At 37.2% G+C, this 15,925-nt stretch overlaps 1 protein-coding gene across 2 annotated transcripts in view; it reads left to right on the top strand.

Moving 5' to 3' along the window:
* ptprnb (protein tyrosine phosphatase receptor type Nb) overlaps positions 1 to 15,925 on the top strand; it is a 61,134-nt gene that overhangs the window by 29,785 nt on the left and 15,424 nt on the right. For both annotated transcript variants that reach the window (XM_056459682.1, XM_056459683.1), the window contains 7 exons: positions 3,446 to 3,525; positions 6,155 to 6,219; positions 9,803 to 10,012; positions 10,230 to 10,487; positions 12,391 to 12,538; positions 12,764 to 12,837; positions 15,635 to 15,712. In XM_056459682.1, the coding sequence (XP_056315657.1) occupies positions 3,446 to 3,525; positions 6,155 to 6,219; positions 9,803 to 10,012; positions 10,230 to 10,487; positions 12,391 to 12,538; positions 12,764 to 12,837; positions 15,635 to 15,712 (913 nt within the window). The remainder of the gene's footprint in view (positions 1 to 3,445; positions 3,526 to 6,154; positions 6,220 to 9,802; positions 10,013 to 10,229; positions 10,488 to 12,390; positions 12,539 to 12,763; positions 12,838 to 15,634; positions 15,713 to 15,925) is intronic.

The raw sequence follows: 15,925 nt of genomic DNA on the forward strand, positions 1-15,925 counted from the left end.
GAGAAAAGTGAATGGAATGAACTGACCTCAAAAGTGGATTTTCTCCACTACTTGTCCTGCTCTTACTTCTTGAATCCCAGTTTCCGAACATATAATCAGGGTTTGAAATTAACACCTGCCAAAACTGCCAAATGTGGGCGAAAATCAACCATGGCGGGTAACCCTTAAACTCACTAGCCAATTTGGCAGGTTATGACTCGTAAATTATGTCCTACCTCCCTTTTTAATGCCATCACTGTCAGAGCCCTTCAGATAAGAGGAGCCTCCAACATTCATATCATTCAATCAACATCAGCAAAAGAGTGTAAAGAGCACTTAAAATGTAGTCCCAGAGAATCTTTTTGTTCTATTTGTGACTCTGAATTATGAAGCCAGTCATCAGAGATTTTTACATCATCTGTAAGCTGAATAAATAAGCAAACAAAACCAAAGAAAATTATGTTTTTTTATATTATTATTTTTTATCACAGAGAAGTAACTAATTGAATGTGTAATTTGAGGGTTCAAAAAATCTAAATACTGAAAAAATCCTCTTTAAAGGTGCTGTATGTAAGTTTTGACTCTTCTAAAGCATAAAAATACCCAACGCAATCTCACGGCAATTCGTAACTTTTTGATTTAGTGGCTAATTTGTATGAATTTGTATGATCTAACTCATATAATTTAGTACGATTTGCTCATCACCCAGTGACATTTGGGTTTAGGTGCGGGGTTGGGTGCCACGCCTCCTTTTTAATATCGCACATATTTGTATGAGTGAACCTGTACGAATTCGTACGAATTAACCACCAAACTGACAAAATGTAAAATACTTACGTTTTCTCGTGAGATCAGGCTGAAATACCATAATGTGTTTGCAGATATTAAGAAACATGATAAGTGAACATTCTTGTTGATCAGAAAAACAATGCTAAAGTCAGATATTCTGCTTTGAAAATGTGCGTTATGTGTTGGAACGTCTTTGTTTTGGTCCCTTTAATAAGCCTATTTTAGCGAATTACATTTCAGAGTTTTCCATTCCTTGGTGGAAAACCGTGTATTTGATTCATTCAGTCATGAAGGCTCTCAAAGTATTCGTCCGCGACCAAAAATGCGACCTCTGGTGGACATTAATGTCCTTCGAAATGAGACGCAGATTTAGAGTTCCACATGTGGTGGTTATTTATCAGACCCCCTAGTTTTCCGCGATTCCGTGATCGCTGAATCTAACACAAAATCAATAAAAAGTCACAAATTTTTGCGACCCTGCAAAAAATTTAAATAATGTCATAAAACATCAAATTCCAAACCATATGATCAAATGATATTTATTTCAGTTTGAAATGGATGGATGTTTTCAGCCTGTGCAGTAAGCAGATGCAGATAAAGCGCGAGAGATTTACATGTGAAGTCATAGCAAAGGGATATAGACATCCTGTGGTGCGAATGGAGCGTTTGCAAAAGAAAGTTGGAGCAAACAGGGCAATGGAACAGACAGGTGGAGATGAGGTTGGTTTAAGGATGATGACCGCGGAACCTCTTTTCCTGCAGTTAACAAGAGAAAACGCTTTCCTGCCGTTGATGAGTTTTACGGCAATCCATGTTTTTATGTGTATTACGGCAGGGGAAGCCCTACCCCATGTCCTATGTGTGACATGATGTCAGATGCTCCGGGGAGTGAAATCTGAAAGAAAGTAAGATCGTGGATAAAAGTAAGAGCTATACAAACTTCCTTTAGTTTAATCCCTACTGTTTTAGATCTGTTTTAAATCAAGTCTTGACAAGAGACCAAAATAAAGAAGCTTTAGTTTTATGATTTGTGTCATTATCATAGTTTCAGAATGCACACCTAACATAGTAGGCTACATAGTAAAGTAAATAAGATTATTAATTAAAAAAAAAAATCTCAAAATTGTCTGCTTATTTCAGGGAATTACTGCCACATTTTATCACAAAGAATCACCAAAAATTGTGAAAAACAAGAGGGTCTGATTAATTAGCAAATAACATAAATATTAAAAATGTAATCATTTGGTGAGCAGGTTACATTGTAACCATGTGTCCTAACAACACGCTACGTGACTAGATTTGCAGTGACTAGATTTTGCAGCACGACAGAAATTTAAATACAGCCATTCAGAAGCACAGAATAGTGCACTCACTGCACTCCAACAAAATAGTAAGGTTTATAATCTAATTAATACATATTAAACCTCTTACATTATTAAATGTACATGCTGCCTCACTGATATTTGTTGGCTTGCACTGAGTCACAGTTCTAAAGTTTAATTTCAAACTGTATTTTATTTTCAATCTTTCAATTTGGCAATACATGTCATGTAAAAGGACAATCTAACTCACATTATTAGCATTTAACACTGAATAAAGCACATGAGATGTACCTGAGGTGATCATTGTCAGTTTTCTGCTGTTCAGGTGCAAGAAATTGAAGCCGTTTGTAAAATATAAATTTCAGCTGTTGGTTAGAACAAAAATTCCTTTTAATATGGAAAATATTCCTTCTATTGCGTGCCGTTGCTTTTATTTAGAACACAATTTAAATCAGCCTTTAGGCTGGATAGTCAGGCATGCTCCTGTTGGTGTCATCAATCTGGCAACTTGCTCTTGCATGTGTTTTGAACCAGGCGTGCAATACCTAGTTCAACTACTGGGTGTCAAACTTACATACTGCCACATTAAAGTTGTCCAAATTCCACTCTTAGCAATGCATATTACAAAAATTTGCTAAACATCTTCTTGAGCATATATTCTTCTTACTTAATACTCCAATGATTTTTGGCATAACAAATTTTTTTGATCCATACAGTGCATATTTTTCTATTACTACTTGCTAATGTATTGCTAATGTACCTAACTTATTTTTGGTCCAGGGTCTTACAATAAGGAATGTATTTAAAATATAAGCCTTAATTTTGATAACCAATTTATTTATGATAATTTAACTTTAGCTAGAGGGGAGTCACAGTGGCACAGTGGGTAGCATGATTGCCTGGTTCGAGCGCTAGCTGGGTCAGTTGGCATTTCTGTGTGGAGATAGCATGTTCTCCCCATGTTCGCGTAGGATTCCTCTGGGCTCTGGTTTTCCCCACAGTCCAAAGACATGCGCTTTAGGTGAATTGGGTAAGCTAAATTGTCCGTAGTGTATATGTGTGTAAATAGGAGTGTATGTGTGTTTCCCAGTGATGGGTTTCAGCTGGAAGAGCATCCGCTGCGTAAAAACATATGCTGGATAAGTTGGCAGTTCATTCCGCTGTGGCGACCCCAGATTAATAAAGGGACTAAACCGAAAAGAAAATGAATGAATGAACTTTAGCTAGAGGGTCTGAATAGCCTGTAACTTACAAATGTGTAAGCAAAAATGTCTGGTGAGTGAAAAGTTAATTTTAAACCCTGCACACAATCATGTGGCAAACTTGAATGTCATTAAAAGTTCTGCTTTACACAGTGTGGTTGGTCCAGCTGTCACTTTCCGGGTGCTCCCGAACAGCCAGAATTTAACAGCAAGTGAGATTTCCGAAAAGACTGGTGAGTAATAAAGAGTATGTTTGATGGCTAATGAGCACAAGCCTCCAGACAAACAAAATAGCGTATTATAAGTCATACAACATATGAACAATGTAAAAATGAAAGTTTTAACTCTTGTTTATGACCAAGGGCTTGTGTTTGTTTTAAAATGAAATAAAATTGTTTTTACTCAGCACGATCTCACGAGGAAAACGTAACAATTTTATGTATTGTCAGAAAAGTGGCTAATTTGAACGAATTCATAATTTGTTTTGTATGGAAATGTATGGGTTTTAAATGGAGGTGGGAGCATAAATCCCACTACACGTACCACTACACGTACTAAAATGTACTGTATAAATGATGATGTACAAATGAAAACGAATTAGCCACTAAATCAAAAAGTTACAAATTGCCGTGAGATTGTGTTAGTTTTACTAGAGCATAGGTCTCAAACTCAATTCCTGTAGGACCGCAGCTCTGCAGTTTTGCTCCAACCCTGATTAAATACAGCTGACCCAAGAGTCAAGAACACCTTCATTAGTTGGATCAGCTGTGTTTAATCAGGGTTGAAGCAAAACTGTTCAGAGCTGCTACCCTCCAGGAATCGAGTTTGAGACCTATGTACTAGAAGGAGGGAGATTGTCATTTATAGATCATTTGATTTGACAAAATGTGAGTGCTTGTTTATATTTCTGGAAGAAGACTGCAATTTTACAATGTTTAGGAGTGTAAATGTCCTCAAAGCTAACAGTAAAACACTTGAAGATAAACATTTGTGAAACACAAGTGTTGAATTGTATATTCCATATTGGACTATTTAAATTAATTTATGCAAATATTAAATCACTCCATTTAAAGCAATAACCCCAAGCAGCTGTAGTTTGTGAATTTATAATGGCTAAGAAGTGCTTTTATAAATATACAGTAATCCATGGCTTCATGGAGTTTATTGCTTTTATAAAAGGTTGTTCCATTTGCATAGCAGGGTTTCACTAAATAAAACGATGCAAATAAAACCGTTTGTAGCCAAGCAGCAGTCACTGGTGTATATTTGCGGAGTTTTTTACAACAGCTTTGAACATGGCTCAACCAATCAGAATTAAGGACCGGTGTTCTGTTGATTTGTCCTACCTTGTCATATTGTCCCTCTCATTCAAAAAGTACAGTGCATCCGGAAAGTATTCATAGCGCTTCACTTTTTCCAAATTTTTTATGTTACAGCCTTATTCCAAAATGGATTAAAATATTTTTTTTCCTCAAAATTCTACACACAATACCCCATAATGACAATGTGAAAAAAGATTTTTTGAAATTGTTGCAAATTTATTAAAAATTAAAAACCTGAAAAATCACATGTACATAAGTATTCACAGCCTTTGCTCAATACTTTGTCGATGCACCATTGGCAGCAATTACAGCCTTAAGTCTTTTTGAATATGATGCCACAAGCTTGGCACACCTGTCTTTGGGAATTTTTGCCCATTCCTCTTTGCAGTACCTCTCAAGCTCTATCAGGTTGGATGGGAAGCGACGGTGTACAGCCATTTTCAAATCTCTCCAGAGATGTTCAATAGGATTTAGATCTGGGCTCTGGCTGGGCCACTCAAGGACATTCACAGAGTTGTTGTGAAGTCACTCCATTGATATTTTGGCGGTGTGCTTTAGGTCATTGTTCTGCTGGAAGATGAACCGTCACCCCAGCCTGAGGTGAAGAGCATTCTGAAGCAGGTTTTCATTCAGGATGTCTCTGTACATTGCTGCATTCTTCTTTCCCTCTATCCTAACTAGTCTTCCAGTTCCTGCTGCTGAAAAACATCCCCACAGCATGATGCTGCCACCACCATGCTTCACTGTAGGGATGGTATTAGCCTGGTGATGAGCGGTGTCTGGTTTTCTTCTTTTTTTTTTTGATCTTCCTGATTTTGGTTCTTATGGTCTGAGAGTCCTTCAGATGCCTTTTGGCAAATTCCAGGTGGGGAGTGGCTTCCGTCTGACCACTCTACCATACAGGCCAGATTGGTGGATTACTGCAGATGGTTGTCCTTCTGTAAAGTTCTCCTCTCTCCACAGAAGAATGCTAGATGGCTGACCAGCTCTAGGAAGAGTCCTGGGGGTTCCAAACATCTTCCACTTATGGATAATGCAGGCCACTATGCTTATTGGAAATTTCAGAGCAGCAGAAATTTTTCTTTAACCTTCCCCAGCCTTGTGCTTCAAGACAATCCTGTCTCTGAGGTCTACAGACAATTCCTTTGTCTTCGTGCTTGATTTGTGCTTTGACATGCACTATCAACCCAGGGACCTTATATAGACAGGTGTATGCCTTTTCAAATCATGTCCAATCAACTGAATTTACCCCACGTGAACCCCAATTAAGCTGCTGAAACATCTCAAGAATGATCAATGGAAACAGAATGTACCTGAGCTCGATTTAGAGCTTCACAGCAAAGGCTGTGAATACTAATGTAGATTTGATTGGATTTATGATAGCTACCTGACACACTGTTGGGGTGGAGTAGGCAGAGGGGATGTTAAAATGAATTTAAAACATTAGTAAACTCATACTGTTGAATCATTAAAGAAAATAAATTGTAAGAATCATGAAAGAAATCTAAAAAGCTGTCTCTGTTTATTTCTTCACATGCAGTGTCTCAAAAGAACCTTCTAGAAACAGAGACTGGTCTGAAGGTGCTTCAGGCAGGTGTCGGGGAGGTAAGTGTGTGCAGAAACATTACCGCAATGCCTTGACATTTGTGCCCGTTGTTTTTCCCTTTTCCGTGATTTTCTGTTTCTGTCACCGGCGGAGATCTCACAAGACCCCTGACACACACCCACCCCCGTCTCATTTGCTTTGTTGCCATGACAACGACATCATACGTGTCAAACTGTCAGGCGCGTTCGCGAATCGAAGCGCGCGGCCGTTTGGCATCCCAAACGCTTCTCCCCTCTCAAACGCAACATTCCCGCAAAACATCACGATGTCTTTTCCAGGGCTGAGCTCCGCAACCGCTGTTCGTTTCTCGCGAACTAAAAATCCACCAAACGTTTCAGATCCTCACAAAAACGACCGAAATCCTAATGTTAAACCGGCGGAGAAGAGCAGTACGGTTATTACACGTATATTTCTGCCCATCTTCGGTGGAGCACCGGGCGCGACCGGTTTCCATTCTCCATTAGTTTATTGATTTTTTGGTAAGTTAAACTTCTTCCTTGAACTTAATCAAATTATACGTTGTATTGATGTTGTTTTTTCGTTTATCAACCGTGTAAATTAAACGGGTGCACCTGCTGGTCAGTAAAAAAGCCAATACATCCGCTCTTATTCAGCAAATGAATCAGCTACTGTCATATTAGTTTACTTGATTACTCAGACAGTTTATTATTAAGGTAATCTCAAACAGATAACATGTGACGGAGAAAAAAAAACATTTAAAATGTTTATTTGTGGGTTTTAACAGAATTCAGTGGTTTCAGGCTTATGATAAGAATTGTAAAAACCTAAATTAATTCACTGGTTATATCAAGGCGAGACACTGCAGGCAAAAACACATTTATTATGACTTTTTGGCTTTTTAAGAAGTGGGTTTTTTTTTCAGTTTAATGGAAAGGCAACATCTAATACACCTTCATGTATTTATTTAATTGCAATTTATCAATTTGTGTCTGTAGATTTTAATTACAATTAATATTTTCTCATTGTTTCCCCGTATTAAGCCAGAAACCACAAATTTTATTCACATCAAGTTTTTTTCATATCTATATTATGAGGGCTATGTTATACATAATTTGACTGATAATATATGCTACATTTTATTCTACAAACAAATTATAAAGATGCGTTTTTTTCAGTATGGAGTAATAAAAGACATTCCCAAAATTCCCTTGGTGAAAATGTCAACAAAATGAAACATATTTCGAGCCTGAATTGATCCAGTGTTTAGATTTTTGTACTATACATTTATGCAAATTAGCACATACACACACACACACACACACACACACACACACACACATATATATATATATATATATATATATATATATATATATATATATATATATATATATATATATATGTGTATGTGTGTGTGTGTGTGTGTGTGTGTGTGTGTGTGTGTGTATATATATGTGTATGTGTGTGTGTGTGTATATAATGTATCATTTACATATTTATACGTAGAAAACTAAACCTTTAGAAACTTTGAATACAATTTCTTTTGCAGTTCTCAGTGTAATCCATCAAATGGGGAGGTATGATCATAGCAAATTCATTTCATTATATACACATTTAATGTGTATATAAATATATATATATATATATATATATATATATATATATATATATATATATATATATATATATATATATATATATATATATATATTTTTTTTTTTTTTTTTTTTATTATTATTATTTTTTTTAATCATATAAAGACATAATTGTAGAGGGAAGTCAGTGGTTTTAGCCCCTGACAACAAATGTAAACATCTAAATGAATTACATGCTGCGTTAAAGTCCAGCCAGCCAGTTGTTATTTGAATCTAGGAACCTGCCTTAGCCATTAAACGCTTGTCCTTGAACTGCTCAGTGATTTGCTGAAATAAAGAACGCGCAATAAGAAAATGACCAATCGGAATGATTTGCATTCAGAATCTCCGCACAGACAGTGATGTCAGGTAAAGATGGTTGCTGTGGCGACAAGGTCAGTGCGGTGTGCACAGAAGTGATGATGTAATGCTCTGGCTCCTGTGTGGTCTGCATCATTCCAGCAGAGAAATAAGGCTGGGGAATATGATGGGATTCTTGTGTGTTGCAACGAGCTGTAATAAAGGATTAAGATAGTCTTTCCCCCTCTGTTTCCTCTAATCAGATCCTTGATGTCTGTAGTCATTTTAATGACCGTGGTTCTCACATCAAATGATGTGGTGTTGCCATAGCAACCAGTGACCCCACTGAGATCATAGCTCCAGACAGCAGGGTGGGATGGGCAGTCCTGTTTTAAATAGCCATTATTAATACTCGTCTTTACTTTCCTTACCCTAGCTTTTAATTCCATTTCAAAGGGTAATATGGTTCCTCTTGGGGATAAAAAGCTGTGGGTTTCTAAGAGTGATTTGTACAAGGAAAACCACGGTAGAACAACATTTATTTTGGCAATTAGATGCATTAATAACTTGCAAGCTTTACACTAACTACAGAATTTTTGGTGTGCAATATATTTTTCCATAAATAATCATGATGAAATGGTATGCCATTTTGTTTTACGATTATTTATCGCAAGTACAATTTTGAAGTGTCAGCCTGGCAGATATAATGATGCAATGCTCATTTTAATTTAGAATTACTGACGTGTGGATGACTTGTTGATATGAGCTCAATATTCCAAATTAGACATATACCAATATTCAGTAATCAAATCTATCCTGATAATCAGAGTGCGACTTACAGGGGGTGTTGAGGGGGATTGACCACCCTGAAGGTGGTCAAAACAAGATGTATAGGGGGGTTATTTCTCTAATACTGAGATCAGTCATTCATTTGTTTTCTTTTTGGCTTAGTCCCTTTATTAATCCGTGGTCGCCACAGCGGAATGAACCGCCAACTTATCCAGCATATGTTTTTACGCAGCGGATGCCCTTCCAGCTGCAACCCATCTCTGGGAAACATCCATACACACTCATTCACACTACGGACAATTTACCCTACCCAATTCACCTGTACCACATGTCTTTACCCACGCGAACGCAGGGAGAGCATGCAAACTCCACACAGAAACGCCAACTGACCCAGCCGAATGTTTTACGCAGCGGATGCCCTTCCAGCCGCAACCCAACACTGGGAAACACCCATATACACTCATACACTATGGTCAATTTAACTTACCCTATTCACCTTTAGTGCATGTCTTTGTACTGTGGAAGCACAAGGAGTAAACCAACGCGAACACGAGGAGAACATGCAAACTCCACACAGAACTGCCAACTGACCCAGCTGGGGTTTAAACCAGTGACCTTCCTGCTGTGAGGCGATCATGCTACGCACTGTGCCACCGTGAGGCCAACAATGTAATAATAAAGTAATAATAATAACAACAACATTAAACAGAGAACAGAGAAGTCAGCAAAGGCTGTGTTAACAACTAAAATGACAGTGTTTATTTTTATGTACACAAAAGGAAATATTTCATGCCACCAAAAATGCTTGAGATATGTCTACATATTAGTAATTATAGCAACAGGCCTAATGATTTGTGATTCATATGTTTGTTCTTATCTCCTCACTTCGGCTCTGCAGAAGAATGAAGGCCATGCGTTGCCAGTGGCAACACGTGTTCGTGACAACACCCAGTGGGTGTTCCTCATGTTTGTGGGTGTGGCTTGTTTGGGTGGACTCCTGGTGGGGGCGTTGACCATCGCCTGTCTGCGCACTCATGGCCGTCATTTGGCATCAGGGAAACTGGGACTGGGGCCTGAAGCAGGAAATGTGACACATTATGAGTACCAGGTAGGGGTAAATGCTTGTGGTGCATAAAACATCATATTCATAATATATTACAGCTTTTTTCCCCTCCCAAATGATTCTCTCTAATGCGATCAGGTTTATGATTTAAATTTATGAAAACCAAAGCAATTTGATTAGCTTTAGTATCAATTACCATGAATTGTGGGTGTTTTCAGTGCTCTTTCTCTTGCATTTTTTCCCTGATTTCGTTATGTCTCAGGATCTTTGTCGGCAGCACATGGCTGCTAAGTCCTCTTTGGGCAGGCAAGACTGTGGCGTCGGAGCTGCAGGTGGTGCTGGTCCGGGAGCTGTGGGAGGAGGTGGCGGTGGAGGAACAGATACGTCACGTGTCAGCAGTGTGTCGTCACAGTTTAGTGACGCCCCTCAGCCAAGTCCTAGTTCACACAGCAGCACCCCCTCCTGGTGCGAGGAGCCAGCGCAGTCTAACATGGATATCTCTACTGGGCACATGATTCTGGTAGACATTTTTTTTTTTATAACCAAAAATGCCAGTTCACACTAAAAATGATTACTGCAAAGTGAACTGCAGTGTGTGTGTTTGAAGATTTAATGCTTTTAACTCAATGAAAGCAAAATTAAACTGTCTGAAATCAGTGTTGATTGTCTTTCCTCTTCTCTAGCTCAGCTTGCCCAGCCCACTTTTGCAACATTTTTCCAAAATGTGGAGAGAAATAATTGGTGCTGAAAATGGGGGCTTTTATGAGCCTTTTAGACTTGAGTGTTTTAAAGGAACAGTCCACTTTTTTTTTTGGAAATAGGCATTTTACAACTCTTCATTATTACTCAAACAGTTGAGTTTTACCATTCAATAATTCATTCAGCTGATATCCGGGTCTGGTGGAAGCATTTTAGCTTAGCTTAGCATAAATCATTGAATTAGATTAGACATTTCACTCATCATGTACTAGGAGAGATGAAAGGAGAGAAGTTGCTGTTTTCTATATACTCTTTCTGTTTCTATACTCTCATTCTGGCATAATAATCAAGGAACTTTTCATTTTCCGTAGAAAATTATTGAAACTATTTTGAAAATTTTGAGCAATATGCTAACGGTCTAATCCGATTCAATGATTTATGCTAAGCTAAGCTAAAAGTAGGGGACTTGAGCCTATTTTCAAAGAATTGGAGTGTTCTTTTAACAGGTACAGTCTTGAAAAGCCTCGAAAAGTCTTAGGCTGCCTCCGAAACCGCCTACTACTCAGTAGGTACTGCATTTGAATTTAAACGTACTACTCGGCCGTTAAAAAAGTACGTTCTATACAGTATGAATGAGCAGTATGAATTGAGTTCGGACGTTCTACATGTGCCATTTTGTTATGATCACGAGACCTACCCTTGTGAGTTGCATCGCTTCATTCCTATTCATGAATTCTCTTGTGGGGCATCATGGGATAGCGCAGCGTACATGGGATGCACACTTCAGAATCTCGCCGGAAGTAGTAGGTCATCCGGGTACTTCTCGCATACTGATTTTCGAATTCTATGAAAGGATTCGGACATACTATTCAATTCAATTCAATTCACCTTTATTTGTATAGCGCTTTTACAATGTAGATTGTGTCAAAGCAGCTTCACATAAAAGGTCATAGTAAATTGGAACAGTGTAGTTCAGTTTGCAGTGTTTAAGTTCAGTTCAGTTTAGCTCAGTTCAGTGTGGTTTAAAAATCACTACTGAGAGTCCAAACACTGAAGAGCAAATCCAACGATGTGTAGCTCTATAGATCCCCAACCATGCAAGCTAGAGGTGACAGCCTCTAGAGAGGGAAAAAACTTCACTTCACATACTACTCGGCTCGCATACTTATTTTAGCAAACTATATTGTTTGGAAGTATGCGGGTTTGAATGCAGCCACAATTTGTCCTTCTTCAATTTAGGGTCTTTAAAAAAGTCTTAAACTCTTAAACATTTATTGTCTTCATAAACTCATTCATAAAGATGTTGTATGCATTGCAGTTTGTTTTTTTCTGACTATTATTTTAATACAATTTAATACATAAATTATATACATTTAGATAATCATATTAGGTTTCAAAATTTTATTGCCTTTCAATGTTTTTATTCTTCATGAGCTGGTGATAAAATAATTCTGAAAATAATTTCAGAGATATCATTTCTCTGTGTCATCCTTGGTGTGAACTGAACTTAATTATTTCCCTCCAGCTAGCGCTTTAAATATGAACTTCCCTCCAGGCATTTATAAACATTCATATTTACTCAATGTTTATACAAAGAATGTGTTGTTAGTGTTTTCATATTGCTAGTACTTTAGCATTTTTTTTTTTATAAGTATCACATGAATGAGCAGCATTTCTGAGAAATCAGGAGTCTGTACACTATCTCTCTCTCTCATGTATTCTAGGCATATATGGAAGATCATCTGAAGAATAAAGACCGTTTGCTCAAGGAGTGGGAGGCTCTGTGCTCCTACCAGGCAGAACCCAGCACCATCTCAGCAGCCCAGAGTGAAAATAACATCAAGAAGAACCGCTGTTCGGATGCCGTGCCCTGTGAGTACTCCCTCACCCCTCTGTCTCTCTTAAAACTCCTTCATTTTTTATGTAAGTGAAGAGTTAGTGCGCACTAGCTTGAGTTTCAGCATCAGCACACCATTTATACTTAAAAACACCATAGAATAGTGCACAAATTGGAATGCATCATGCATATCACAGTCCCTGATCGACCACATATATTTTTAATGGATCAGATGTGTAAATGTCACATGTTTTATGCAGACGACCATTCCAGAGTGAAGCTGAAGGCTGAGATTAACCCTTCCAGGACAGATTACATCAATGCCAGCACCATTGTAAGTATGGTGGTCCTCTTTTCTGTGGACCTCATCACTCTTTAGAATCAGAAATAGACTTTTGAAGCATGATATTTGAAAAACTGACACTTTAAAATTGTGTTATTCTGCAATATAAATGTATATATTTATTCATTTCGCAGATGCTATTATTTACAGCGACTTAAAAATGATGCTAAGAGAAGCACAAATCACAGGAGAGCAGCAATAAATAGATACCATGACATCTAAGTTAGTTTAACAGTTTATTTTTTATGTTTTATAGATACATAAACATACACATACACATACATACATACATACACACCCATACCCATAAACACATATTAACATACATGTGTGTGTATATATATATATATATATATATATATATATATATATATATATATATATATATATATATATATATATATATATATATATATATATATATATGCACACAGAGAGGAGAGAGTGTATCTCTTACAGATGGTTTGTCAAGTCCATTCACCTGCATGAAGCACACTCAGTACTGCACAATATTTTTCGAGAAAGTAAGTGTCTGGTGCATATGGAGAGGGGAAGAGTTTGTATCTTGAAAAATCAAATGTTGTTCATCATATTCCATTGAAGTCAAAATTATTAGCCCTCCTGTGAATTTTATTTCCTTTTTAAAAATATTTCCCAAATTATGTTTAACAGAGCAAGGAATTTTTCACAGTATTTCCTATAATATTTTTTCTTCTGGAGAAAGTCTTATTTGTTTTATTTTGGCTAGATTAAAAGCAGTTTTTTAAAACCCTTTTTAGGTGAATATTATTAGCCCCCTTAAGCAATATTATTTTCAAATGTCAACAAAACAAACATAACAAACTGTTATACAATGATTTGTCCAATTACCCTAACTTGTCTAATTAACCTAGTTACACATTTAAATGTCACTTTAAGCTGAATACTGGTGTCTTGAAAAATATCTAGTAAAATAATATAATTTTAATTAAAGTCTTAAAATTAAAATTTTAATTAGTCTTCATTAAAGCTACAAACATGATAATTTATTGCTTAAAATGCTTAAAATACATGCAAATTACAGTGGTGTAAATAAACACGGTCATTTTAGTTGTTAACACAGCCTTTACTGACTCTGTTCTCTGTTTAATGTTGTTGTTATTATTTACACAAATTACTGTAATTGAGTAGTTTTTTCTCAGAAAATATAATTTACTAAGTATTTTTTTTAAATGTGTACTTTTACTTTGCCTTAAGTATATTTTTAGTGCTATATCGGTACTTTCACTCCACTACTTTCCTTCAAATTGCAGTCGCTACTTTATTGTCTCTTGTCTATGGGGATTAGAAAAATCAGTCCTGTGATTTCTGTCCAATCAAATCACATATAGAAGGTAAACCGCATCATAACGAACTACCTCAAGACATGGGTGATTTATAATTGCAGCAAACTGTTTAGAAGAATTAAAAGTGTCAAGAAGATGTCCAAAATCTTTACACACAGACTCAGAGACTGTTTAGATGCAAATCACTGATGAGAAGATGACGGATGTTTACTGTATGATGACCGAAATGGCCTTAAACATCCAGCAAGCACAAGACGTCAACATGACGTCAGGTTCACGTTGTACCCCAATGTCGGTGGGATGTTGCATTTTGTTTGAAAATGAAAATCAGGTTGACGTCAGAATTCAACATCAGGCCGACATAAATGTCCAACATATAACCTGAAATCAACCAAATATCACCGTCTAATGATGTTACATCTTGACGTTGTGTGGACATTACCACTATGAAATCTATCAGATGTTGCATTTTGGTTGCCATACCTGATGAATAAATGTCAATATTTGACGTCAATATGACCTTGGTTTAAGATGTTGGCTCGATGCTGGATTTTAGTCACTTTTCAACATACCCTAAAATCAAACAACTATCAACGTCATTTGACGTCATTATTGGACATCAAAATAATGTTGTCCTTAGATGCTGGCTAGACATTGAAATTTGGTCACCTGACATCACAACCTAAATATAACTTAATATTAACGTCTTATGATGTTGTGTGCCTACTGGGCAATAACTAAATGCACTACAGAATGTTACATTTACACACATCCACAAATTACATGTAAATAAATACACTTTTTACAGAGTAATACTCACTACTATTGAGTACTTTTGAAAGGTCTACTTTTTACTCTTTTTACATACTTTTACTCTACTTGCACTACATTTTTAGGCAAGTAATGGTTCTTTAACTTAAGTGTGATTTATCAGAACTCTTTCTAACACTGGAAAATTATAAACTTTCACTCTATTTATTCATGAGTCCACAAATCACCTGTGTTCTGGACTGCCGTGTCTTGTCAACTATAATCCTGCCTCTACACTACACATTCTGCAATGCGACTTGCAGATGTGCACATCACAAAGTTGATGCTGAAACAACATATTGTGCAGCTCTAAATTGAAGTCTGCTTAATTTTTTTTCTGATAGATAAAGCTAGAAAGCCCTGCTCTCTTTGCATCCCTTTCTGTTACCAAGGTGATAATCCATTTATAGACATGGTGCTTTCGGAATCCCCCTCTCAGCGCTGCCATGGCTACATTGTATTGATCTCATTCAGGACGTGTAGGTCTGGAATCCCCCGCTGTTCTGTTGTAGTAGAGAGCGAGGGATCATCAATTAAGCCTTCATGCACCTCGGATCACATTAATGGCTTGTTGTCGTGGTGATGGGCAGATCCAGGGTTAAGAAGGGCTAAAGCACTGACCCTTGACCTTTTGTCTCCTGTTGACCCTTTAGATCGAGCATGACCCCCGGATGCCAGCGTATATCGCCACCCAAGGACCTCTCTCACACACCATCTCTGATTTCTGGCAGGTCAGTCAGGCGTGTGAATGTGAGAACTACGTAATTCATGCAGACAAAATTATGTAATCCAGTCAGAGTTCTATACTGTATAATGCAGAGATCTGGAAAAGCAGGGTTGTAGATAGGATAGGGATGTAGGGTTGCAATAGACAATTTTGAGGGATGTAAACAAAATCAATGTATTTCCTGTTTCAAATTTTTAATTTCCATAACTTCCGAGAA

Source organism: Danio aesculapii, chromosome 6 (assembly GCF_903798145.1).
Source record: "Danio aesculapii chromosome 6, fDanAes4.1, whole genome shotgun sequence".
NCBI classification, from domain to species: domain Eukaryota; kingdom Metazoa; phylum Chordata; class Actinopteri; order Cypriniformes; family Danionidae; genus Danio; species Danio aesculapii.